This window comes from Eriocheir sinensis, chromosome 61 (assembly GCF_024679095.1).
Source record: "Eriocheir sinensis breed Jianghai 21 chromosome 61, ASM2467909v1, whole genome shotgun sequence".
In the NCBI taxonomy this organism is placed as follows: Eukaryota; Metazoa; Arthropoda; class Malacostraca; order Decapoda; family Varunidae; genus Eriocheir; species Eriocheir sinensis.
This window is the reverse complement of record NC_066569.1, coordinates 1,862,822-1,890,130: the sequence shown is the minus strand read 5'-3', so window position 1 is coordinate 1,890,130 and position 27,309 is coordinate 1,862,822. Positions and strand designations below refer to the sequence as shown.

At 46.3% G+C, this 27,309-nt stretch overlaps 2 protein-coding genes across 2 annotated transcripts in view; one reads left to right on the top strand and one right to left on the bottom strand.

Moving 5' to 3' along the window:
- The window catches only part of LOC126986000 (clumping factor A-like), a 200,237-nt gene that overhangs the window by 60,318 nt on the left and 112,610 nt on the right, over window positions 1-27,309 (top strand). The gene's annotated exons all lie outside the window — the stretch shown is intronic.
- LOC126986087 (uncharacterized) lies at window positions 17,078-19,252 on the bottom strand. Its single transcript, XM_050841796.1, has 3 exons — window positions 18,951-19,252; window positions 18,656-18,837; window positions 17,078-18,530 (listed from the first exon to the last, which is right to left on the bottom strand). Exons 1-3 carry the CDS (start codon window positions 19,231-19,233, stop codon window positions 17,643-17,645), a joined length of 1,353 nt encoding a protein of 450 aa, XP_050697753.1. The 5' UTR covers window positions 19,234-19,252; the 3' UTR covers window positions 17,078-17,642.

Sequence of the window (27,309 nt, the reverse complement as noted above, 5' to 3'; positions counted from 1 at the left end):
CTTCACTTCTTCATCTTTTCCTCCACTCCTCAGTCCTGACGGCAACACTGCCGTCTCATCTATCTCTAAGGCTGAACTCTTCTCTCAAACTTTTTCTAAAAACTCCACTCTGGACGATTCTGGGCATATTCCTCCTACTCATCCCCCCTCTGACTCCTTTATGCCTGTTATAAAGATTCTTCAAAATGATGTTTTCTATGCCTCTCTGGCCTCAATCCTCAGAAGGCATATGGACCTGATGGAGTGCCTCCTATTGTCCTTAAAACTGTGCCTCCGTGCTGTCACCCTGCCTGGTCAAACTCTTTCGCCTCTGCCTGTCAACATCTACCTTTCCTTCTTGCTGGAAGTATGCCTTCATACAGCCTGTCCCTAAGAAGGGTGACCGCTCCAATCCCTCAAACTACCGTCCTATTGCTTTACTTTCTTGTCTATCTAAAGCTTTTGAATCAATCCTTAACCGGAAGATTCAAAAGCACCTTTCCACTTCTGACCTTCTATCTGATCGCCAGTATGGGTTCCGCAAGGGGCGTTCTACTGGTGATCTCCTAGCCTTCTTAACTGACTCTTGGTCATCCTCTCTTAGCCGTTTCGGTGAAACTTTTGCTATTGCGCTGGACATATCAAAAGCTTTTGATAGGGTCTGGCACAAATCTTTGCTTTCTAAACTACCCTCCTACGGTTTCTATCCTTCTCTCTGTACCTTTATCTCCAGTTTCCTTTCTGACCGTTCTATTTCTGCCGTGGTAGACGGTCACTGTTCTTCCCCTAAATCTATTAACAGTGGTGTCCCACAGGGTTCTGTCCTATCTCCCACTCTTTTTCTGTTGTTCATTGATGATCTTCTTTCCAAAACGAACTGTCCTATCCATTCCTACGCCGATGATTCCACTCTGCATTATTCAACTTCTTTTAATAGAAGACCCACCCTTCAGGAACTTAACGACTCAAGGCTGGAGGCTGCAGAACGCTTAGCCTCAGACCTTACTATTATTTCCGATTGGGGCAAGAAGAACCTGATGTCCTTCAACGCCTCAAAAACACAGTTTCTCCACCTATCCACTCGACACAATCTTCCAAACAACTATCCCCTGTTCTTTGACAACACCCAGCTATCACCTTCCTCAACACTAAACATCCTCGGTCTATCCTTAACTCAATATCTCAACTGGAAACTTCATATCTCATCTCTTACTAAATCAGCTTCCTCGAGGCTGGGCGTTCTGTACCGTCTCCGCCAGTTCTTCTCCCCTGCACAGTTGCTGTCCATATACAGGGGCCTTGTCCGCCCTCGTATGGAGTATGCATCTCATGTGTGGGGGCTCCACCACACAGCTCTTCTGGACAGAGTGGAGGCAAAGGCTCTTCGTCTCATCAGCTCTCCTCCTCATACTGATAGTCTTCTACCTCTTAAATTCCGCCAATGTTGCCTCTCTTTCTATCTTCTATCGATATTTCCACGCTGACTGCTCGGCGGACCTTGCTCACTGCATGCCTCCCCCCCCGCCCGCGGCCCCGCTGCACTCGACTTTCTACTCATGCTCATCCCTATACTGTCCAAACCCCTTATGCAAGAGTTAACCAGCATCTTCACTCTTTCATCCCTCACGCTGGTAAACTCTGGAACAATCTTCCTTCATCTGTATTTCCTCCTGCCTACGACTTGAACTCTTTCAAGAGGAGGGTATCAGGACACCTCTCCTCCCGAAACTGACCTATCTTTCGGCCACCTCTTTGGATTCTTTTTAGGAGCAGCGAGTAGCGGGCTTTTTTTATTAATGTTTACTTTTTTGTGCCCTTGAGCTGTCTCCTTTGCTGTAAAAAAAAAAAAAAAAAAAAAAGGAACACTCCAAGAACTCGAAGAACAACAAGAAAGAGCACAGCATCAACAAGAAGGAACACTCCAAGAACTCAAAGAACAACAAGAAAGAGCACACCAAGAACTCAAAGAACAATAAGAAAGAGCACACCAAGAACTCAAAGAACAACAAGAAAGAGCACACCAAGAACTCAAAGAACAACAAGAAAGAGCACACCAAGAACTCAAAGAACAATAAGAAAGAGCACACCAAGAACTCAAAGAACAATAAGAAAGAGCACACCAAGAACTCAAAGAACAACAAGAAAGAGCACACCAAGAACTCAAAGAACAACAAGAAAGAGCACACCAAGAACTCAAAGAACAACAAGAAAGAGCACACCAAGAACTCAAAGAACAACAAGAAAGAGCACACCAAGAACTCAAAGAACAACAAGAAAGAGCACACCAAGAACTCAAAGAACAACAAGAAAGAGCACAGCAACAACAAGAAAGAACACTCCAAGAACTCAAAGAACAACAAGAAAGAGCACAGCAACAACAAGAAAGAACACTCCAAGAACTCAAAGAACAACAAGAAAGAGCACAGCAAGAACTCAAAGAACAACAAGAAAGAGCACACCAAGAACTCAAAGAACAACAAGAAAGAGCACACCAAGAACTCAAAGAACAACAAGAAAGAGCACACCAAGAACTCAAAGAACAACAAGAAAGAGCACACCAAGAACTCAAAGAACAACAAGAAAGAGCACACCAAGAACTCAAAGAACAACAAGAAAGAGCACACCAAGAACTCAAAGAACAACAAGAAAGAGCACACCAAGAACTCAAAGAACAACAAGAAAGAGCACACCAAGAACTCAAAGAACAACAAGAAAGAGCACCCGAAGAACTCAAAGAACAACAAGAAAGAGCACACCAAGAACTCAAAGAACAACAAGAAAGAGCACACCAAGAACTCAAAGAACAACAAGAAAGAGCACACCAAGAACTCAAAGAACAACAAGAAAGAGCACACCAAGAACTCAAAGAACAACAAGAAAGAGCACACCAAGAACTCCAAGAACAACAAGAAAGAGCACACCAAGAACTCAAAGAACAACAAGAAAGAGCACACCAAGAACTCAAAGAACAACAAGAAAGAGCACACCAAGAACTCAAAGAACAACAAGAAAGAGCACACCAAGAACTCAAAGAACAACAAGAAAGAGCACAGCAACAACAAGAAGGAACACTCCAAGAACTCAAAGAACAGCTAGAAGATCGCTTCACAGGATTACAGCTACAGCTAAAAGCAGTACAAGATGGAAGTGAATCAGTGCGAAGAGAAATGACTGATGTGACCATGAACTTGGGACAACGCCTGATAGAAGTGGAGAAAGAACACACAAATCTTCAACAAGAGATGGAGGTGGTATGGGAGACGACACACAAAGAAATATTAGAAATGCAGGGAAAGATGAACCGTACTGAACAGGCAGTTTGTGATGTAAGTGACAGAGTGAAGGCCCTTGAAGACTGCTTGGCTGGAAACGGACAGCCAGTGCCTGCAGGGGCTAGTTGTACCCAAGATGCTTCTCCTACGCAAGTCCGGGGTAGTTTGAGCCCTGTTACGCCTGAGTTTATCCCTGCAAGAAGTTCCGCCAGCCCCATGAGTCTGCTGGGGTCGCCTGTTTGAAAGAAGCCTCAGGAGTTTGATGGCAAGGTCTCCTGGGAGGCTTACCGCGCTCAGTTTGAGCTGTTGGCAGCTCGGAACGGATGGGATGACCAAGAGTGCGCGGTACAGCTGGCCACTAGCCTGAAAGGGGCGGCGCTGGAGGTCCTTGCTCAGCTCGACAATGCGACAAAGGGCAGCTACAGCGGGCTGGCACAGGCGCTGGAGCAACGATATGGGACCAAGCACCAGAACGAGCTCTTCAGGGTTAGGTTCAGAACCCGCAACAGGAGGCGCGGCGAGTCTCTTCAGGAACTTGCTCAGGACCTTGAGAGCATGGCGCACAAGGCATACCCAGGTGCCACCCCTGACCTGCTGACGGTTTTGCTGCATGATCAATTCATCGATGCCCTGGACAGCCCTCAGCTGAAGATACAAGTGAACCAAGCTAAGCCAACATCAATGCAGGAAACTCTGGCACGTGCCATGGAGTTTGAGTCCCTTGTTAGGTCTAGCATGTCAAACTTCAGGGACGACTCGACTTCTGGCTTTAGGGCATGAAAGGGCGCTGTCAGTGACACAGACAGTTTCCAAGGAATGTGCTGGTACTGCAAGAAGGTTGGGCATAAGGAGAACGAATGCTATAAGAGGAAGAAGGAATATGAAGGTGGCGCTAGGAAGAAGACTACTGGTCCACGGTGCTACCTATGAAGTCCCGGGAAGGCGTCTTGAAAGAAATGCACAACAGCATCACCAGCGGACACCTTGGGGTAAAGAAGACACTGAGTCACCTGCGCCAAAGGTTCTATTGGGTTGGCATGAGGAAGGACGTGGAAGAATGGTGTCACGTGTGTGAGGTGTGCTGTGCATAGAAGGGCCCCAAGAAGCGTCACCGTGCCCCATTGCAACTATACCAGGCTGGAGCCCCCATGGAACGGGTGGCAGTGGATATAGCAGGACCCTTGCCTCTAACGACGAATGGAAATAGGTACATCTGCGTCACAATGGATTACTTCACCAAGTGGCCGGAAGCCTATGCCATCCCTGACCAGGAAGCCACTATGGTCTGTCCACATCGAGTTGAACCCAGAAGCCCCTCCCACAGGCGGTGTAGGAAGGGTTGATAGTGACGGGCAGTTAAGCCAATTTGGTTTGGGTGAAACCTGTTGGACAGCGTACACTCAACAGGGCTTCCTTAATTTACTAAAGTTTCTTCATATTCTGTGTAATGCGTGAAATACATCAACAAACGAGAATCCTGAATACATTTGCTGTCACCTAACATAAAAAGTAACGGGTATCCGTAATCGTGGAGCAGATATTAGGTGAGGGAATGAACATTTCAAAAAGACCTTAGCGTGAGAAGGAGCAGGATAGGTCAGATAGGATCGCCTCCATGTCGCCCACCGTCACCAATGGAATTCTAATCTCCTCCCCTCAGGCCCCTCTTGGGTCCAGACACGTGAGGCCTGCTCTCTGTGTGTGTGGTGTGTGTGTGTGTGTGTGTGTGTGTGTGTGTGTTTAATAATAATAATAATAATGATAATGTGATATTATTATTATTACTATTATTATTATTACTGTTGTGTGGGTGTGAGTGGGTGATGGGTGAGTCAGGAGAGCAGCACTGAGGTCAAGACTGCACCCAGTCCCTTGGATCTAGGGATTAGCGGATACAGGAAGGGGCGCGTTATGCTGCCACACCCTTCTCATCTTCCCTATATAAACAGTCATTCGAGGACGCCTTATTATTAATGTTATTATTAATATTCTAACAGTTATTGTTAATAATATTACATTTTTTTTAGTTTCTCTTTTAACACAGCCTTCATTCATTAAACTTTCGGGAAAGGAATAAGTGGGCAAGAACGAATGATGAAGGAGGAGAGCAGTGCTAAGGAGAAAAAGAAAAGAAGACGGGAGTCGGGGCGATGACAAGGGTGTGGCTGGCTGGGTATCGTATCAGGATAATGCCACTGAAATCAGGGCCTCACACAGCTATTATTACCGAAGGGAAATTTATTAAACTCGAGAAAAGAAAAAAAAGGGGTAGAAATGAATCGTGGAGGAAAAACTATAAGGAAATAATGTTCCAGATGTGTGTGTGTGTGTGTGTGTGTGTGTGTGTGTGTGTGTGTGTGTGTGTGTGTGTGTGCGCGCGCGCCATTTTCTTCACCTGCTAATCCCGAGGTACGAGGGAGAGCCTGTGGCCTTGACCTCCGTGCAGCTGTATACCTACCTACCCCCACCCTCGTCACCAAACGAACTTTGACGTAGTGCACTGCACCTCCCACTTCCCTCGCCAGCCAATCCCACATATTTAGGTGGAGTCAGTAGGAGGATAGCAGGCGGGCTTCTTGGATCAACTGGAAGCAAACGGACTATACCATCCCTAAGGTATTGGTGCAGAAGTTCTTCTGTCACTTAGGTGTGCCTAACAAGCTCCATTCCGACCAGGGAAGGAATTTTGAGTCAACAGTCCTTGTTGAGTGTGCAAGCTTCTGGGTATCAAGAAGACCCGGACCACCCCTCTGCACCCACAGTCAGATGGAATGGTGGAGAACAAGTCGCCAGGTCCTGACGGGATATTTCCGAGGGTATTAAAGGAATTAGGTGATGTACTCAGTGACCCACAAACCGACATCTTTAAGATGTCGGTAAATACTGGCTATGTGCCGAGCCTATGGAAAGTAGCTAATGTGACGCCGATTTTTAAAAAGGACAGGTCAGTTGCTTCAAACTATCACCCAATTAGCTTAACATCGGTTATAGGCAAGATGCTGGAGTTCATAATAGCCAGGAACATTCGGGAGCATTTAGAGAAACATAGCTTAATTCATGACTCGCAGCATGGGTTCACAAAAGGTAGGTCATGCCTCACCAATCTCATGTCCTTCTACAATAAAGTATTTGAGGCAGTTGACAGAGATGAAAATTATGATGTAATCTATCTTGATTTTAGTAAAGCGTTTGACAAAGTTCCTCACCAACGACTGTTGCTTAAATTACAGGCTCATGGAGTAGAGGGTAAAGTTTTGAACTGGGTCAAGGCGTGGCTTAGCAATAGGAAGCAAAGAGTGCAAATCAATGGTAAAAAATCTGACTGGGGATGTGTTACGAGTGGGGTCCCACAAGGTTCGGTATTAAGTCCACTTTTGTTTATTATTTATATCAATGACTGAGATACAGGAATTAGTAGTGATGTTAGTAAATTTGCAGATGATACCAAGATCGGTAGAGTAATTAGTCAGATCAGGACGCTAGTATTCTCCAGGGTGAACTCAACAGATTGTATGACTGGGGGGATAAATGGCAGATGGAGTTCAATGTAGGGAAGTGCAGTATTCTGAGTGTAGGTAGGAACAACCCCTCACATAACTATTGCTTAAATGACACTCATAAGCAGGTCTGGGTGCGAGAGGGATTTAGGAGTCTTAGTGAGCTCTGATCTCCGTCCAAGGGCACAATGCATTCAAGCTAGAAATTGAGCTAATAGGGTACTGGGATTTATTTCAAGGAGCGTAAGCAACAGAAGCGCCGAAGTCTTCCTCAAACTATATTTAGCATTAGTTAGACCTCATCTTGACTATGCGGTTCAGTTCTGGTCACCTTACTATAGAATGGATATAAAAATGTTAGAATCGGTGCAGAGGAGAATGACTAAGATGATTCAGGGGTTGAGAAACTTGCCATACGAGGAAAGACTCAAACAGTTAAACTTGCATTCTCTAGAAAGGCGAAGGGTGCGTGGAGACATGATCAAGGTTTATAAATGGATGAAGGGCTTTAATAAGGGGGATATTCATAAGGTTTTGTTGGTAAGAGAACCGGGTAGGACACGAAGTAATGGGTTTAAACTGGATAAATTCAGATTCAACAGGGACATAGGCAAAAATTGGTTTACAAACAGGGTGGTGGATGAGTGGAATAGGCTTAGCAGTAATGTGGTGAGTGCCAATACATTTGTCACATTAAAAAATAGACTAGATAAATTCATGGACAGCGATATTAGGCGGGGTTAGATACACAGGAGCTTAGGGTCAAAGGAACTGCCTTGTACAGGCCTACCGGCCTCTTGCAGACTCCTGCGTTCTTATGTTCTAGAGGTTTAATTGGACGTTGGGCCAGGAGTTGGCCAAGCAGTGCAACAATGACCAGTCTTCATGGGATCAGAAGCTGCCTGCGCTCCTCACGGCCTACAGGTCTGCCGCCCACGAGACTACGGGGTATTCACCGGCAAAGCTGATGTTTGGACGTGAGCTGTGACTGCCGGTGGACCTACTGACAGGATGGCCTCCTGGGGAAGGCCTCCCAAGGAACATCTCCAGTTTTGCCCGTCAGCTTGAGGAACGGCTGGAAGAGGTGCACCATCAAGTCCGTGGTGCCTTGAAGTTCTCCGGGGAGGCCATGAAGCGCGGTTACAATATGAGGGCAAGCCACGTTGACTTCAAGGAAGGAGACCAAGTCTGGCTTTACAACCCGCAGAGGAAGAAAGGACAGTCTCTGAAGTTACAGAGCCCCTGGGAAGGCCCTTACACTGTGCTAGAACGCCTCTCCGACGTGACTTACCGAATCCGGAGAACAGAAAGGACCAAGCCGAAAGCTGTCCACGTCAACCGCCTATGGAGGTACCACGGTCCGGGAAACTACACCTGGAACAACTACAGACACCCAGCAGCCGACAAAAACGCAAGGGACGTCCAGGACCGAGAGGAGGTCGACGACGACATAAGCCTTCTGGGCCTTTCAGCCGAGGAAGATAACCTCCCGGCTTCGGCAGATGTTCCAGGGACACCCCAAGAAGCGGACGACGATGAGGAGCACCAGGAGACAGACGTGCAGGAGGCAGAGAACAGAAGACAGAGACAACGCAGGCGTCCACGGCGATACGACGATTATTGTTTTTGATTAATTTTCTTACGTTTGTATATAGTTAAGTGTGTGATCGGGACGATCACAATTAAGAGGTGCTGGAAGCTTCCCCCGGGGTCTATGGGCCTCTAGAAGACTCCGGGAGGAGCAAGCAAGGGGGCGGGGAGGCGGGAAGTGTTGTCAACTTGCCCAGATTTTTGCTACATGTTCATTCTTGTATGATCGAATATACTGTAACGTTCTAGACTGTACTGTTCGGTATATATATAGGAGAAGAGGGCGGGAGGAGTCAGTCACAGTCATAGTAAGTCATAGTCAGCTAGTGGTCAGTGAAGAGTTAGAGTGAATTGTACTTAGGAGGAATATTAAACTACAGAAGCTGTGCAAGGTGTTTTACATAATCTCCCTCCCACAGTGTCTCCTGACGGCGACACGGAACTCAAGTAACATGTCTGGCTTAACAATATATATGTATGTATAAAAAAAATTACTTTTATTATATATGACAGGAAATTAAGTTGTAGAAAACTAATGTCAATAAAAGTTAAGAAAACGTATGCAAGTGAAACGTGGGCCTGGAATGAAAGTCAGAGGTCTAGAGTGCAGGCAGTGGAAATGAATTATTTGAGGAGTGCTTGTGGAATGTGGAATGAGTAATGAAAGTGTGTACAAGCTTTTTGGAATGTGTCACAGGGGTGAAGGGAAGAAGTGTGGAGTGGTGGAAGAAGTGAAGCGACAGACTTTAAAGTGGTTTGGCCACATGGAGCGAATGGAGGAGAGTAAGATGACCAGAAGGGTGTATGTGAGTGAGATAGAGGGAGGGAATGCTAGAGGACGACCTCCAATGAAATGGAGGGATAGGGTGCAAGAGTACGTTAGGGAGAGGGGGGAAAGATCTTCGAGAAACTTTGAGCAGGCAAGGAGGGAGTGTCTGGATAGAGAAAGTTGGAAGCTCTTCTGCCGTGGCCATCCCCTGGTGGGTGCTCCTAGGAGCTGGCGTCGACGAAATGATGATGATGATGAAAACGTAAGCATCGATGATAAACAGAGCAATATTTCTGCAGCTTATTTACCATGTTTCTCACATTATTTACATCATTGTATACTATTAGCCAACACAACAGCTGCCTAATTTAATTACTTAACCCTTTCATTGCTAAACGCTCGCAGCGAGCGTTAGGCGTATTTGCTGGTGGAGCTAAACGCTCACTGTGAGCTCCACCCGCACTCAAATCTCCCGCGTATGAAAGTGTTCCAACACTAAGGGTCGTATTGCAAGACAGTTCACCGCCCAAGAACACATATTTGACAAGGCTTTCGTAGGTGTTGTGGGCATTTCCGGGAGTAATTTTATGACCCTGGTGATAATTTGACCCTTCCTCTCTACCGTGAACCTGAATAAACACGCACTAGAACCCGACTGACCCCATCTTTGACCTTTAAAAATAGCTGATGTGAGAGGCGAAAGTGTCTTATAATACCAACCTAATTCTCACAACACAGGATTGCCAATTGAGTGGGTTCTTCACTAAATTTGGTGGAAAATCATATCAGTCCAGGGCAGCAAATCTACGGACGAGTAACTGGTGGATGTTCTTCCCCAATATAGTGGCATTTTTGCATAGCTTCGCCTATCACCTGACTGATTCTTTGACCAAATAGCTGTAAATATTGCAGTTGGCAATACTCCCTTGCCAGAGTCTGAAGGAGAGATGTCCGCAGATCCCTCAATCAGTGCGTGCGGGATGCACGCACTGACGTAAGTGTTAACATTCAACACTCCCTGAACGTGCATATACATTCACAAGAGAGGCATACATAACCGACTCCTATAGATCTGGACCTCCTCTTTCCAGTGGTGTTTTTGGTTTTTAGCTGTGATGAAGAGTTTTTGAGATACAGAGGTTAAAAGAGACCCCCCATTGGGCTCCCTGACTGCGCCTGAGGGGATAGTCGCGTCCGCACCGCGCGCAAGGAAAGGGTTAAACCTTAGCAATCAAAAAAGCACAAAATCTGACCATGAATTAGAATAAATAAGGGTTTTCTAGGACATTTTATACCGTGAGAGCAGGGTGAGAGTGAACCAGATGACGCACCGCAGTCATGGCGTCATCGATGACGTTTCAGTGAGCCATCCTCATAGTATATAATCCTTGCTGCGTACCTTGTACGAATGTCAACGGAAGGCGTTGCAAAGCAACCGATGGTGCCATGTTCCTCCCTGACTTTTCGGCCGGCCATGACATGTCCCGAGAAATTAAAAGCTCCCTTAATTTTTCGGGGCCACCAGAGAGAGTGCCCCGAGACACCCCAATGCCCTTAAGGTGTTCTGATTTTTTTCCCCATGCCCATCCGAACACCATCATAACGGCTTCAGGATCAAAAGTTGGCTAAGTGTGAAGCAGCCTTTACAAGCAGGCCAATAATATCAGTAATACCAGGTTAAGTAACAGCAGCCCCCTGCTCTACCATGCTGCGGAACGACTGTCATGTGACCTTAGCCTCAGCTATGGGAAGGGCGAGGGAGCACAGTTGATACCCCTCGGGAAGAGGAAGTAGCACAACATCCAGGTAGACCAGTTTATTATAAACAAACCTGCAGGTGGCCCCTTGCAAGAACCAGACACAATCATGGCAGAACAAGAGAGAGAACAGGCCCATGAGGGTGAGAGATTATATGGAGGTGAGAGTGCCCCACCGCTTGGCTTAATCATTTTACAACGATTGAACAACACTGCTATAGTCTGTCCAAATTAACTTGGCTAACTTGCACCGAGAAGCCCCTCCCCCATAGTGGCTATGCTGCGGCCCCCTTTCACCCGATTGGCTGTTCATGACGTCATGCATTGTTTCAGAGAGACATACAAAATATATATGATTGAGATAATCTATAATAAAAGCTAGTTTCATGATTAAAAAATATTGGTAATTTGATTGAATGACGGCACTCTAATTTAACAATCAATGACATCACCTAAGAAACAAAGTACAATAATAATACTGCCAGTTTTCAAGGGAGAACAGGCCCTTCAAAACAATACAGCAGGGGCAGAATTCACAAACATACTCACTAACTATGAACTAACATAACTACGCATTAATGATTTAGCGACCGACGTTAGCGTCAGATTCATGAAGCAAACTTTAGATGGTAGTTAGAGGCGCGCTAAGTCAGCGAGGCCGCTGACTGGTTGATGACGTCATTGGCCTTGCAGTGAATCACAAGCATGTTCACGAAACCGTCAGCCAATCCTAGGGAGGCCCCTCCAGCTGCTGGTTCAAAACAACCTGACCTCTTTTCCCATTTTCTTCCTTTTAAGGCAAACTGTACTAAATCGTAACCTAAGAACTTAATTATTTCGTCATTTGCTGCACATGAACGTCAAGGTAACTCTGCTGTTCGATGTCTTGTTATCTAAGAACATGCTTAAGGGGAAGAAAAAGAAGATAAGGAGGAGATTGAGGCAGGAAGAAAGCAAATTAAAAATAATATGGCACATGTATCGAGGCAGACAGGAACCAAGGACGGAAGGAAAGAACGAGAGAAAGTTAAGACTGTCTTGCCATATCTGCAGCCCGACTCATGGGCTAGCTGTCACCCGACAAAGGTCCATGGTCCCACGGAGGGACAAATCTAGAGATGGATGGATGATCGAATGGATGAGGAGGTAGGAAGATGAAGGAGGAGGGAGGTCTGGCAATCCCCCAGCCAGGAGTTGCCATGCTGCACACACTTATCATATACCTCTCAAAGTGTGTATATCTCATCATTTTATAAAGAAATGGGCTTCCTCTATTCGCAAAGTTATATTTCAAGTTGAAAAATGCAATTTATAAGTATTTACAGTACCCTCTCGAGTTTCGCGCTATCCAAATTTCGTGATCCTCGAGTTTAGTGCTTAGTCCAAAATTCTTACCATTCCGACTTTCGCGCATTACTGCCCCGAGTTTCACGGTGCTTTGACATGTACGGGTCGCGTCTACCTCCCGTCAGCGTCATGTGTGCTGCCTTAAAAGGCGGTGTCCAACCATTGGGGCTATGGGCAACCACGGTTGCCCGTATGCCCAACTGGGAGCGAGTTGTTGGTTGTCCTTATGAATGGAAGACGGTTGTGAGTACGAGCGTGGGTACATGGGTACCAAACGGCTGCATGTAAACAAACAGATGACGCCAGTGGCTGAGGAGTGAGGAGCAGTGGAAGATGGCCCACCAAGAGACTCATAAAATGGACTGTCAGAGCTGCTTTGCTCACTACTTGATTAACAAGATAAGAGAACACCCGTGCTGTGGAACCACAAACCAAAAATCTTTTTCTCCAGTCAATGAAAATTGTAGATCTCCCGGTGTTGTTTTCCTTTTCTTCTTTTGAACTGTAATGCATGGCAGCGACGGTGAAAAGTAACGGTGGAAAATAGGAAAAGGGCATAGAAAAGCAAAATCAGGGAAAGAAAAGGACACAAAAACACCTAAGTTCAGGGTGAAGTGAATAAGTGTGCACTGCGAAGTAACTAAGTGCATGTTTTGAATATAAAAGTGTGGAGAAAGAGGACCTAAGAAGCGATACAAAGCGTTACAGGTCAAAAGAAGAAGGTCCACTACACTGGTGCCGTTGTAAAGGCAATACTTCCGACACCATTACCACATGGCAGCGACGGTTGGGTCCACTACACTGGCCGGTGTTGTGAAAAATATCTTCCCGCTGAAATTAGTCATTCTGCTGTTCACCACGCATGCACGCTTTGGGAATACACAGCATTAAAAGTATTAATTTGCCTGGTTTTGTTCTAGTTTGTCCGCTTGTGATCTTTGTGAGCGGTGAGGGAAATATGGAAACAGTAAACAAGTTGAACCTCTCTGCGAGCTATTTTGCGGCTTCGGCGGCAGTTTACATTCAACAGGCATTGAAAAGTCAATCATGAGTTAGTGATTTAATGATTTATAACTGAAAGAGTTAGCAGATTATATCATAACACACAAAACTACCAGAAGCTATAGGTTTGTCCAACTGTACCATGGGTGACTGCATCAACCACCCTAACATTAGCAGACGACACCACGTGGATCACAAGCGTGTATTCAGAACTGCCAGCCAATTGTAAGGCAGCCGCCTTCAACTGCGGCTTCAGAACGACCTGTTCTCATTTCCCATTTGCTGCCTATTACCAAGGTATGTATTTTGAGATAACAAGGGAGTAAAGTAAAAAAAAAAATTTTTTTTTTCCACGGGTCGGAATCAATAAGCGCTTTTTCATGGATTTCAATACCTTAAGTTTCGCGATCCTCGAGTATAGCGCTATAACTTCGGAATGAAGCAAGCGCAAAACTCGAGAGGGTACTGTATACGTAAATATATTAATATTGTTAGCGTTTACTACACATTCAAGGCAGTAGTTATTTTACAACATATTTAGCGTCACACAGAGCACATTAAAGTTTTGTGAATCCGCTCGCTAACCCGTGACGTCATCGATTAGTTGGTAGTTATTACCACGCGAGCTTTGTGTATCGCAATGTTCTCAAAACTACGCACTAAGGGCCCAAAACTACGCACTGAGCCTATGTGAATTCAGCTACAGCAGCACTGAAGGCGATGATAGTAGGCTACCTGTGAAGTAATGCACACTTTTAGTCATTATTTCCTACATAGCTCATTCACATAAGGGTACTAAACATAATCACATAAAAAGTATCTTCTAGAGTAACTTCATACAGGTAGGAATCATTGTATTAAGGAGCAAGTTTGTATTTGTGGCTTGGAGAGACGGTGGTGCGTCGTCTGCAGTGCTCTCCGTCACCTGCTATCCCGCCAAGCGTACATAACCTACCAGCCCCTCCAAGCCACTGATACGAAACTTATTCCTTAATACGATGATTCCTACCTGTATGAAGTTGCTGTAGAAGATACTTTTTATGTGATTATATTTAGTATGCCTATGTGAATGAGCAATGTAGGAAATAATGGCGGAAAGTGTGCATTACTTTATAGATAGCCTACTATCGCCTTCAATGCTGCTGCTGTATTGTTTTAAAGGGCCTGTTCTTCCTTGAAAACTTGTAGCATTATTATTGTACTTTGTGTCTTAGGTGATGTCATCGGTTGTTAAAGTAGAGAGCTGTCATTCAATTAAATTACGAATATTTTTAATCATGAAACTAGCTAGATTATCTCAATCATATATATTTGGTACGTGTCTCTGAAACACTACATGACATCATGAACAGCCAATCGGGTGAAAGGGGGCCGAAGCTTAGCCAGTATGGGGGAGGGGCTTATCGGTGCAAATTGACCAAGTTACTTTGGACAGACTATAATTACAGCACTCCTTACTCATTGCATTTCCAGCATTGATAGATAAAGGTGATCTTGGCGTTTTTGTCCACCAGCTTCACAACATGCGCGAGCGCCTGCCTCGAGATGTAACCTATGCGACTTATCCGGTCGCAGTTACGACAGAGTTAACATTTCAAATTTTCCACCTGTGGATAGACCACTTTCAATAAAGATGAGGCCGACATCTCACATGTTCTGCTTTACGTGCCGGAATGTTGGCCATCACCCTCCGATACCTGGCATCTGGGTGTAGCTACAAGGATCTCAGCTCCAACTTCAGAGTTCCACACAATGGCATGTCCGTCTTTGTGAAAGAAACTTGTCAGGCAATTGTTGATGAATACGTAGCCGAAGTGCTCTCACTACCTACCTTAGTAGAGGAGTAGCGGGAAGTTGTCTAGAGGTTTGGCACCAGGTGGAACTTTCAACACTGTGCAGGAGCTCTGCATGAAAGGGATATTGCCATAAAAAAACTGGCACTCAGGCTCAGTGTGCCACAACTGCAAAGGTTTTTCTCCATCATCATGCTGGCCCTTGTGGATGTAGAGTACCGAGTCAGATTGGTCAAGGCTGGTGCCAGCGGTTCCACCTCAGACTGCATGGTGCACAAGTCAGAGCTGTGTGAGGCACTGGAACAGGGCATACTGGACATCCCACCTGCTGAGCCACTGCCAGATGATGACAAAAACATTCCTTATGTCACTGTGGGTGACGAGGCTTTCCCGCTGAGGACATATTTGATGAAGCCATTCCCACACTGCCACCTCACTGATGAGGAAAGAATATTTAATTACCGTCTGTTGCAAGCCCGCAGAACAGTGGAGAATGCCTTTGGTATTTTAGTGGACTGTTTCAGAGTAGTGCAGGTAACTCTCCATTTACGCGAGTTTGGTTTACGCGTTTTTTGATTAACGCGGGGTCCAAAATCAAAATAGATATTTAATTTACATGTTTTTCCACTTATACACAATATTTTATGGAGTGGCCACCAGATGTCTCATGCAACTAGATTCACACAGTGCTGCGGCCATACAGCTGAGCTCAGTTCTTCCCACGCGCCACTTGAACATAAATGGGAGTCCTTGATTTGCTCGACTTTAGATTGCACGAATTCAAAATAGCACGGTGTCAAAAAATAGGTTTTTTTCCTCATATTACACAGATTCCTTAAAATAACACGATTTCAAGAAAATCAAGTTTCTCGCGGCTGATTTAGTTCAGTGATGCAGCCACCAGGCGTCACTAGGTGTTTCCCGCCACCCGCTGTGTTTACAACCACCCGGGCTGCGCCGCTCATTCTTTACCCACACACGGCTGTGGTAGCGTCTCTCTCCCCGTTCATTCAGTGTGTTACCAACTTACCACCAATTAACCATGGCTCCCAAGCGTCCATCGGATTCTCCAGCATGTGGTAGTACTCCAAAGAGATCGAGGTTTACTCAATCAACTCCCATCCTTTAACATAGTGTATGTAGCGTATGTATAATATGCCGTTTCACTACCTTTACCACTTTTTCAGTATTTTTAAGTTTTTCCGCCTTCATATTATGGATAAGGGACAAGTATTTCGTCCCTTAAGTACAATATGGAGGCGTAATATCGTATTTTGGAGGTGCGGAGTGATTTTCAATAATTACCCAGTTTATTCCAGTACTGGGGGTGATCATCCTTACATTGCACAGTCCCTTCTGGAACGCATCTATTGTGCAAATCGAGGACTCCCTGTACCCACGCTGCCATGCTACTCAACAACAACAACACCCTCGCTACTGGGCTACCACGAGGGGAAGGGCAGCCAGAGGAGGAACCACGAGAGGGAGAGGAGTCAGAGTGATACAGTAGGCAATAAAGGTACAAACCTACCTATTGTTTGATTTACATTGTTTTTTTTATTTACGTGACCTCTTCAAGGACACAATACTCGCGTAAATTGAGAGTTCCCTGTATTGACTGCCCTTCAGCAGGATCCAGACACAGTAGTGGTTACTGTCCAGGCATGAGCTGTCTGCACTGCCTGATGCAGGAGCGATACCTGGCACTACAGAATGACGCGCCTGACACGGAGGACCGGGACCATAACCTCATTTCTGGGGCATGGAGGAAGCACAAAGTTTTGGAGGAGTGCCAGGCTGTCAGAGGTGGCACTTAGGAAGCCAACAGACAGAGGGTGTACCTCAAGCACTGTCACAACATTTTTGGAGCAGTGGAGTGGCAGCAGGTGACAGGAGCTTTCATCACTGTTTGTGGTTTTAATGAATTGCATTTTCTGATGGTCATGAAGAACAATTACTTTTTACCTTTTTGATATGAGGTTGAGAATGAAAATATGAAGAAATATATTTTATCGCACAAAGAATATCTTTTTGCCTTTTTTGGTTTCATTTTGAGAATGAAAATGTAAAGAAATAAAATAGTTTTTATTTTGGCCAAAAATATCTTTTCATTCAGCAGCATTTATTTTTTCCCCATTTTATACTATGAATAAAAAACTGATGTGTCATATGAATACATATTTATCAACCATCAAGAACTTACAATACTAGAAATATCATGTCACACAGAATATTAAAGCAAAAAGTTTCAGGAAAGTCCTTTGCCATAGTCCACTGTACAGTTATAACAAATTGGGGGAGGTGGGGGCTGAGTGGTTAGCGTGTCGATCCCGCGTTCCGCTGCGTTCTGGATGTCGTGGGTTTGAATCCGCCTCCACCACCTGGGATTTTTCAAGTCACTGTTGAGTGGCCTACAACTACTTACATGCTGTCCTGAAGACCACCCGGATTCTAAGAAGAACTGTTCGAGGGAAATCAAGAATGAGCTCCGGGGGCATCATGAGCCAAGAATAGATGGAACCACTATAAACACTTACCTGCGCCAAGACGGGCTTGAGCCGACTACCAGGCCCAACCAAGAAAGCCTACCGGCGCTACTGCCAAAAAACAATTTCAGAAACCATCCTATACGGTTTTCAGTGGCCTCCTCTTTTCTTGCCCCTTTTGTCCTTTTTCTGTTTCCACGGCATGCTGGACCGTGCTGGCGCATCCAGCGGGTCAGTCTGGCTACTGAGAAAACTACCGTCAAGATCCAGTGAGATATTGCCAAGGCTGGTTGCCGAAAAGACGTGTTGCTGTGACCCTGGCTGTGACCCAAGCTGTGCAAGAAATGGCTGAGGCTGGCTGAACTGCTGAGGAGCAGCAGCTTGCTGCAACTGTTGAGGAGCAGCAGCTTGCTGGAACTGTTGAGGAGGAGGAACTTGCTGGAACTGTTGAGGAGCAGCAGCTTGCTGCAACTGCTGAGGAGGAGCTTGCTGCAACTGCTGAGGAGCAGCAGCTTGCTGGAACTGCTGAGGAGTAGCTTGCTGAAACTGCTGAGGAGGAGCATGCTGGAACTGCTGAGGAGGAGCAGCTTGCTGAAACTGTTGAGGAGCAGCTTGCCTGAACTGTTGGGAGACATGTCCCTTCATGAACGAGTCCCTGTGCCGCATCACAACGGCAAAAATTTCTTGACAGCAGGTGGACCACGCTGCGTCGTCCAGGGGCTCCAGTTCATTTGCTACCCAGGAACAAAAGGACACCTTTTTGTTCCTGGCATCTGTCATGAATTGCTTCATCTGATCCTGCAGGGGCATAAGTACTACCATTCGTGAGGACATCTCTGCCATGGCCTCCTCTGAAGAACGAGACATTGCTTGGGCACCCCTGCGATGAGCGGAGCCTGCGAAGGTGCCAGGTGTGGCCTGTGCGGGTGTGGATGCAGCAGACGAGCTGGAGGCAGGCTGCTCAGGCGGGGCCACTTCCTCCTCCTCCTCCTCCTCCTCTGTTGCTGCTGCCTCTGCTGCTGGTTTTTGTCTGGGTGCCTGGAAACAGTTGAACAACTCGTATAATAATTTGTTTTAGCTGCAACTTCAACAAACAACATACTGACAATTTCTACTGCTTTTAAAATTAAAGCATGTCAACAGTAGAGAATGAAGGCACTCACGAGTGCATGGCGGGCACTGGCGCTCCTCACTTGTAGGTAAGACTCTAGGAAGGAGAACCTCCTCACCACCCACGCCTGCCTGGGTGTGGGCTTCCTGCCTCCTGAACTGGACTTGCCCACTGTGCCCCTCAGTTTGCCATAGCGGGTGCGCATGGTGTTCCACCACGTCTGCAGCTTGGACGCTGGACACATTGAACAGCTAATTATTAAAAACATGTAATGGCAACTGTGTAAATTATAATATTGCTCAAAGCTTTTTTCAAGTAGGTAGTTGCAGGCACCAGTAGGTACTCACCATTTAAGCCCATGGACCTGGCCTTGTCCTGCATCATCTTGTCCCTCTTGGCCCTGTTGAAGTGGAACCTCTGTGACTGGTCGTAGAAACAAGGGTTGCCACAAAACCACTGTGCCAGCTCCTCCTCCTGGGCGGGTGTGAAGCGCCCACGCCTCCACTCTTGTGTTTCGTCCTCTTGTCCCGGTTCTTCGTGCTCTGCTATTTGTTCCCTTTCCTCTTGTTCTCCTTCCTCCTCCTCCTCCTCCTCCTCCTCCTCAGAGTCAAAGTCATAGGAGCCCTCCATGCCAATCTGCTTTACTCTTCTCCTCTTGCCTTTATTCATGTTTCTGTAATGATTAATCTTGTTTTTCACTGCTCTTATAATTATTATTTAATATCTATTTATTTAATAATATTTATATATTCCCAGACTGGTTGCACACTGTTTGAGAACTATAGTTGGTGTCATGAGAGCTGGCGGGGATAATCCTACAGGGAGGACTCGGTGACGGTACCATTGCCTGGCTGACGGTGCTGTGCGATGCTCATTGGCCAATTCTTAACTTGTTCTAACGTGCATGAATTTTTTTTTCTTTTACAGCACAGGGGGCAGCAACTCAGGGCAAAAAAAGGAAGTGTAGAAAAAGAAAAAGCCTGCTAATCGGGGTTGGAAAAAATATTGATTTAAAAACAAAAAATTGATTTATTTGATTTAACCCTTTCATTGCTTAATGCTCGCAGCATGCGTTAAGCGTATGTGCTGGTGGAGCTAAACGCTCACTGTGAGCTCCACCCGCACTCAAAACTCCCGTGTATGAGTGTTCCAACACTAATTCTCACAACACAGGATTGCCAATTGAGTGGGTTCTTCACTAAATTTGGTGGAAAATCATATCAGCCCAGCGCGGCAAATCTATGAACAAGTAACTGGTGGATGTTCTTGCCCAATATAGCGGCATTTTTGCATAGCTTCACCTATCACCTGACTGATTCTTTGACCAAATAGTTGTAAATATTGCAGTTGGCAATACTCCCTTGCCAAAGTCTGAAGGAGAGATGTCCACAGTTGTCTCGAAATGGCTGACCATCCCACACATACTGATGTAAGTGTTCAGATTCCTCACTCTCTGAACATGCATGTACATTCGCAAGAGAGGCATACATAACCGACTCCTATAGATCTGGACCTCCTCTTTCCAGTGGTGTTTTGGTTTTTAGCTGTGATGAATAGTTTTTGAGATACAGAGGTTAAAAGAGACCCCCATTGGGCTGCCTGACTGCGTCTGAGGGGATAGTCGCGTTCCATCCCGCGCGCAAGGAAAGGGTTAAATCAGATATTTTTATTTATATTGATTTTTTTATTTCTTTTTTTTTTTGCATTAATCCTTGTTTGTTTACACTGATTATTTCTTTCAGTCTTATGAGGCCATTTTTTTTTTTATAAAACTTGGAAATTTTAAATGAAAACATAGTTTAACCCCTTCACTACGGCCGGGCCAAAACAGCGCCCCGCGCTGTATCCAAGATCGCCGCGCGCGCCAAATTTCAAATCTCGCTGTTGAATATAACAAGTTTTCAGCCATAAACTTAACATAATCATCATATAGAAAACATACAGAATTAAATGGTGCACATAAAGAAACATAAATTAATTGATAATTTTGAGATGAAAGCATAAATATAGAGATAAAATAACTCGTATATTGGCTAAAGTGAGCTAGGATGCAGCATGCGCGTCCTTGGATATGGTACGGGGCACGCAAGGACGCAGTATACGCGTCTTTGTGTTTGTGTTGAGATGAGTTTTCACATAAAAATCATAAGTAGGACTCTGGAGACACAGATATAGGCGATAACCGATAACTGATACAGGTAACTCAATTTACGCGAGTTTGGTTTACGCGTTTTTTAAATAACGCGGGGTCCAAAATCCAAATAAATGTTTAATTTACACATTTTTTCACTTATACGCGATAATTTATGGAGTGGCCACCAGATGTCTCACGCAACTGGACTCACACGGCACCGCGGCCACACAGCTGAGCTCAGTTCTTCCTGCGCGCCACTACAACAATACAGTACCCACGGGGATAACAGCAAGGCATGGGCGATCCTCCACCGATTTCATTTTTGTATAGTAGTTATTAGATCGCCCTGTATCTATGATAACATATTATAAGACAGCTATGGACTATGATGGATTATAAACAATAATAAAGGTAAGTTTGCCACTGTTATTGGATAAGACGAAAAACAGACCCTTAAAAACACCCCAAAGGAAATAAATCATAAAAAATTTGTACATTCAGCATATAACGCACAGGGCTAAACTTTCAGGTATTTTTTACGTGAAAAGGTGCGCGCTATACGCCGAAAAATACGGTATTTATTTTTCGGCAGAAACCTACCTCTTGTTTGATTTACATTGTTTTTGATTTACGTAACCTCTTCAAGGACGCAATACTCGTGTAAATCGAGTTACCTGTACCCGATATAAATCTACAATTACGATACTAGCTAGCGATAAGTCCGACAGGCGAAAACGATACTATATTGATATCTCAAACAAAACCGATACCCGATATAAATCCACAATTCTGATACTAGCTAGCAATAAGTCCGATATGCGAAAACGATACTATATTGATATCTCAAACAAAAAACATAGATGAATTGAAATTTTCATTATCCATATTTTAGAAAACTTACAAAACCTGAGAACCACACGTTGACACATACCCATGGACGGTAATACCAGAAACGCCTGAACCGGTGTTGTGTTATTTGGCGTCCCCACCGTCAAAAGCTGGCACTTTTGTTTACAAACACTGGTCTCTCTTGAACTGCGCATGCTCAGACCAGCAAGCATAGACCTGTACAGTCTCACAAAGCTTTTTAACCATAATTAAGAGTTGCTGGAAGGCTGAATCAGACATACAGTACCACTACCACCATCCTCCCTGTTTCCAGAACGACACCCCTGTACGAGTTGTATTTATATGTACAGTGTCGTTCTAGACACAGCGAGGATAGTGGTACTTTATGTCTGATTCAGCCTTCCAGCAATTCTTAACCCTTTCATTGCTAAGTGCTCGCAACGAGACTATCTCCTCAGACACGCTCGGGCATCCCAGCGGGGGAAGGGGATCTCTTTTAACTGCCATATCTCAAAAACTATTCATCACAGCTACAAAACAAAAACACCATTGGAAAGAAGAGGCCAAGATCTATAAGATTCAGTTATATAAGCCTCTCCTGTGAACGTACAGGCACGTTCAGGGGGTGTTTTTTGCTGTGAGTGCGACTGGCGCTCGTAGCGAGCTTTTAGCACCACCAGCAAGTGACGCTAGTGCTCGCTCTTTTAACCTCTGTATCTCAAAAACTATTCATCACAGCTAAAAAACAAAAGCACCATTGGAAAGAGGAGGCCAAGATCTATACGATTCAGTAATGTAAGCCTCTCCTGCGAAAGTACAGGCACGTTCAGGGGGTGTTGCCTGTGAAGACGTACATTTATACGTGCGCGACGGTCAGCCGTAAGGCAACTACTGTAGATCTCTTGATGATGGGGTGCAGGGCAGTATTGCCAACTGCAAAATTTACAACTATTTGGTCAAAATATCAGTCATGTGATAGGTGAAGCTATGCAAAAATGTCGCTATGTTGGTCAACAACATCCACAAGTTGCTCGTCCGTTGATTTTCCGTGCTGGGCTAAAATGTTTTCCACCAAATTTAGTGGAGAACTCACTCAATTGGCAATCCTGTGTTGTGAGAAATATTGTTGGAACACTCTCATACGCGGGAGATTTGAGTGCGGCTGGAGCTCACAGCGAGCGTTTAACACCACCAACAAATACGCCTAATGCTCGCTGCGAGCGTTTAGCCATGAAAGGGTTAAAGTGTTAAAAAGCTTTGTGAGACTGTACAGGGCTACGCTTACTGGTCTGAACATGCGCAGTTCACGAGAGACCAGTGTCTGTAAACAAAAGCGCCAGCTTTTGACGATGGGACACCAAATAACACAACATCGGGTGCCTTCAATACCAAGGCATGCTCACAAACGAATATGGAGTTTTAAATTTGAGTCAGTGAATAATCATTTTTGGGGCAAAGTTAAATGATTTTTCTCTTTGGTATATTAATTTTTGAGTCAAATGTCTGAATAAGTGAATATAAGTGGCTTTATTTCAGGTTAGAAAATAACATAATACTGAAAAGGAAGGTGTGTGAATAAGATGTTGTTGTTGTTGATTTGTCCTCCCAGGGAAGGGCACGGGCCGGCGGGCCCGTCAGAGGAGAAAGGAGGAACGAGAGGAGGAGGACCTAAGAAGTGATACTGTAGTGCGGCGACGGCCTGATGAACGAGCCTCCCATAACCCACTTAGCCAGTGGGGTACCTCTTAGGCCGACTCGGTAAGGAGTGGCTCTCCCGTCACGCTGGTCGCGGGTTCAATCCCAGGCAGCCGGGGAATATTCTCTCCTTGTTGTGATTAATTTCTAGTGTGTTTCGATACACGCAGAGGACGTGTGGGACCGAGAGAGTAATAGAAAAAAGAGAATAGAAAATCTCGTCATTAAACTGGTAGCATAGCGGTGGGCATCCTATCCTGCGGTTCTGCTGAGTTTCCCCGAAGGGGTAACAGGTAGGATGGCCCATGCTCTCCGAGGATAATAGAAAATGGGAGAGTTGGAGGTATGTCTCTACGGGGACATTGTGAAATTGTGCACCAAAGTGGGTCACTGTCTAAAGGTCTCAACACACAGAAATTAATCTACATAGGGGGAAAGCTGTAGTGCGGCGACGGCCTGATGAACGAGCCTCCCATAACCCGCTTCGCCAGTGGGGTACCTCTTTGGCCGACTCGGTAAGGAGTGGCTCTCCCGTCACGCTGGTCGCGGGTTCAATCCCAGACAGCCGGGGAATACCTTCTTGTTGTGATTAATTTCTCACGCAGAGGACGTGTGGGACTGAGAGAGTAATAGAAAAAAGAGAATAGAAAATCTCGTCATTATTACAAAGCGTCAGGTCAAAAGAAGAAGAAGAAGAAGAAGGCGCTCGAGTCGCTCTCTCAAACACACCGTGACCGCAGCCTGCCTCAGTAAAGAGCGGCCCGCCAAGGTTTGTACCCAGGATTCGTTTAGATGTGGCCTGACTATGCAATATCGATATTATTGTTGTATTATGTAGTATTTATTGGTAGGTGCATTAAATGTGTATGAATATATAATGTGAATAGGTAACATAATCCTGCTAATTTTAGCATCTCCTTGCGCTGTCTGGCAACACTGTGCGGCGCGTGTGTGTTGTGTTGTGTTCCTCCTCAAACCTCGGCGCGGCGCGGCGAGGACCTGGCGCCCTGCCCCAGCCACCCCGGCACAGGACGAGAGGACGGGCCCTTGCTGCTGCTGCTGACGGGCACGACGGGTCCTTGCTGCCGCCGCCTGTGTCGACACTACTGACGCCCCGTGACCAGACACGTCCTGGGCGGCCTGCCAGCACGCGTGAGGTGAGTTGTCTCGTGGTGGCCACGTCCGTCCCCTGTGGCAGTGACCTGCCCCGGTGTGTGTGTGAGGTGAGTTGTCTCGTGGTGGCCACGTCCGTCCCCTGTGGCAGTGACCTGCCCCGGTGTGTGTGTGAGGTGAGTTGTCTCGTGGTGGCCACGTCCGTCCCCTGTGGCAGTGACCTGCCCCGGTGTGTGTGTGTGAGGTGAGTTGTCTCGTGGTGGCCACGTCCGTCCCCTGTGGCAGTGACCTGCCCCGGTGTGTGTGTGAGGTGAGTTGTCTCGTGGTGGCCACGTCCGTCCCCTGTGGCAGTGACCTGCCCCGGTGTGTGTGTGAGGTGAGTTGTCTCGTGGTGGCCACGTCCGTCCCCTGTGGCAGTGACCTGCCCCGGTGTGTGTGTGAGGTGAGTTGTCTCGTGGTGGCCACGTCCGTCCCCTGTGGCAGTGACCTGCCCCGGTGTGTGTGTGAGGTGAGTTGTCTCGTGGTGGCCACGTCCGTCCCCCGTGGCAGTGACCTGCCCCGGTGTGTGTGTGAGGTGAGTTGTCTCGTGGTGGCCACGTCCGTCCCCCGTGGCAGTGACCTGCCCCGGTGTGTGTGTGAGGTGAGTTGTCTCGTGGTGGCCACGTCCGTCCCCTGTGGCAGTGACTTGCCCCGGTGTGTGTGTGAGGTGAGATGTCTCGTGGTGGCCACGTCCGTCCCCTGTGGCAGTGACCTGCCCCGGTGTGTGTGAGGTGAGTTGTCTCGTGGTGGCCACGTCCGTCCCCTGTGGCAGTGACCTGCCCCGGTGTGTGTGAGGTGAGATGTCTCGTGGTGGCCACGTCCGTCCCCTGTGGCAGTGACCTGCCCCGGTGTGTGTGTGAGGTGAGATGTCTCGTGGTGGCCACGTCCGTCCCCTGTGGCAGTGACCTGCCTCGGTGTGTGTGAGGCGAGTTGGGTAAAATTCTGGTGTTTGCCCATACTTACCCCCCAAACAAGCTTGGGGACCTGTGGGAATGTGGGGTTTCGGGTGGGGAACACGAAATCCGTCGCAATCGCATATTTGTTTTATGGGGGAGGGGGAGGCAAAAATACCCTAGATCTAGAGAAATTCCCAACACAGGGATTTTTTTCCTCCCACGACCACTGGAATAAGTGTTTGTGACGAATTTAGTGTTCCCCATACGGACACCATGCATTCCCACTGGAGGCCAAGCTTGTTTTGGGAGAGAAGCGTAGTGAACCTACCAAACGATGCTCACCTTACCGGTCTGGCGTGGCGCCTTCAGCCAGCTGCATCCACATGAACCACCTACACCACACTCATGCCCTCTCACTACCACCGGTTTTAGTAGGTTGTCACCTCATCGCAAGGTTTCTGTCCTGCTAGTAGAGTCCATGGAACCAAACACGGTGTGTCTTCGTTGTTTATCACTGGTACAAGCAAAACCACTAGCTACCTGTTATCTGTCCAACGTCGCGCCCTAAAGAGTACTATGGGTTCTAGTGCAAATGCAGGCTCTCGAACCTTCTGCCTGAGCTGTTCGAACACGTGAATCCCAGAGCTGGGCGCTTTACTGGATTTGGGGTAGTCCGCTACCGCTCCTCCGCACTTCGGACGCAGGTAGTCCGCACCTGTACTTCCGCGCCTAAAATTTTTTCGCTCGGTCCGCTACCGGACCTCCGCACCTCTGCTACTGTCATAAAACTATTAAAGTGCCTGAAAAAATAGTCCACCTCAAAAATAAAACAAAATAGTACAAGGCAATAATACATCAAGCTTCATATATATTTATATATATATATATATATATATATATATATATATATATAGAGAGAGAGAGAGAGAGAGAGAGAGAGAGAGAGAAATATATATTTACCTTCAAATGGGTGGGCCTCTCATGAGTCTGGAATGTTCTATCGGTAACGGCTTATTCCTCCTAATTTACATTTTCCCATTCTTAATTAAATTCTGGCATTACACTGGAAGGGGTCCAGCTCCACGTCAGACAAGGAAATGTCTGACGTCGCCAGCGGCGTAGGGGTTCTGGAGGCTGACGGTGCAGGCGTGCTGGTTCTGTAGCTCACGCTATTGACGCTACTATCCCCTGACACACTCCTGCTCCTGTCGCTATCACCTCTTTTCACGTATCTGTCCATGTTTATTTGTAAACACTAAACACTAAACAATCGCAGTGAATCACTAAATGTCAAAAGATTCTGAAAAGAAAAAGAAAATTGACACAGTGATCAGCTGGTAGCACATAGCCCGCCAAAACGCGCGAAAGTAATGCCGCGGACTGTTTGTCGTCTTCGTTTTTTTATCTTTGAAAATCTCAGGTGCGGAAGTCTGGACCCAAAATTTCGCCTGTCCGCACCTGTTACTTCCGCACTTTTGAAAACGTTCCGCACTTCTGGGCTTCCGCACCTCGTTTGGCGGTCCGCAGGTGCGGAGGAGCGGAGGTCCGGACTGAGGTGCGGAAGTGCCCAGGTATGGTGAATCCTGACTAACCGCATTTCGAGTCTGCTTCAAGGGTTCGTGTTGCCAGTAATTGAAGGTAATTGGTGTACTTAACATCACCATAGCCGATCCAGGATTCAGGACGTTTCCTAAAGGCGGCTTTACACCTGGCAATTCATGGCCGGCAATACAGCCGCCACGATCTAGCGGCTAGACCGGCTGGGTGCCCTCGGGAGCAAGTACGTTCACACGTGGGATGAGCCGCCGGGAGCATCAAGACGTAAACTGCTAGTAAATGCAAGGGCATGAATTCATCCCAGACACCCCAAAAGGCTACTACCATATATTAAAACCACAATGAGTTTGGTCCATTAGCCTAATATTGTAGAAATACTTTAAGTAAATGAGTTTTACCTTCAGTAGTAATCAATCAATCTAT

Bases quoted from the DNA above. Each gene is read 5' to 3' on its own strand.
- LOC126986087 (XM_050841796.1), bottom strand. From the start codon at position 19,233: ATGGAGGGCTCCTATGACTTTGACTCTGAGGAGGAGGAGGAGGAGGAG. The intron at 18,838-18,950 runs GTGAGTACCTAC...CAATGTGTCCAG, and splicing joins CAGGTCCATGGGCTTAAATG to CGTCCAAGCTGCAGACGTGG. The intron at 18,531-18,655 runs GTGAGTGCCTTC...AACTGTTTCCAG, and splicing joins CCAGTGCCCGCCATGCACTC to GCACCCAGACAAAAACCAGC.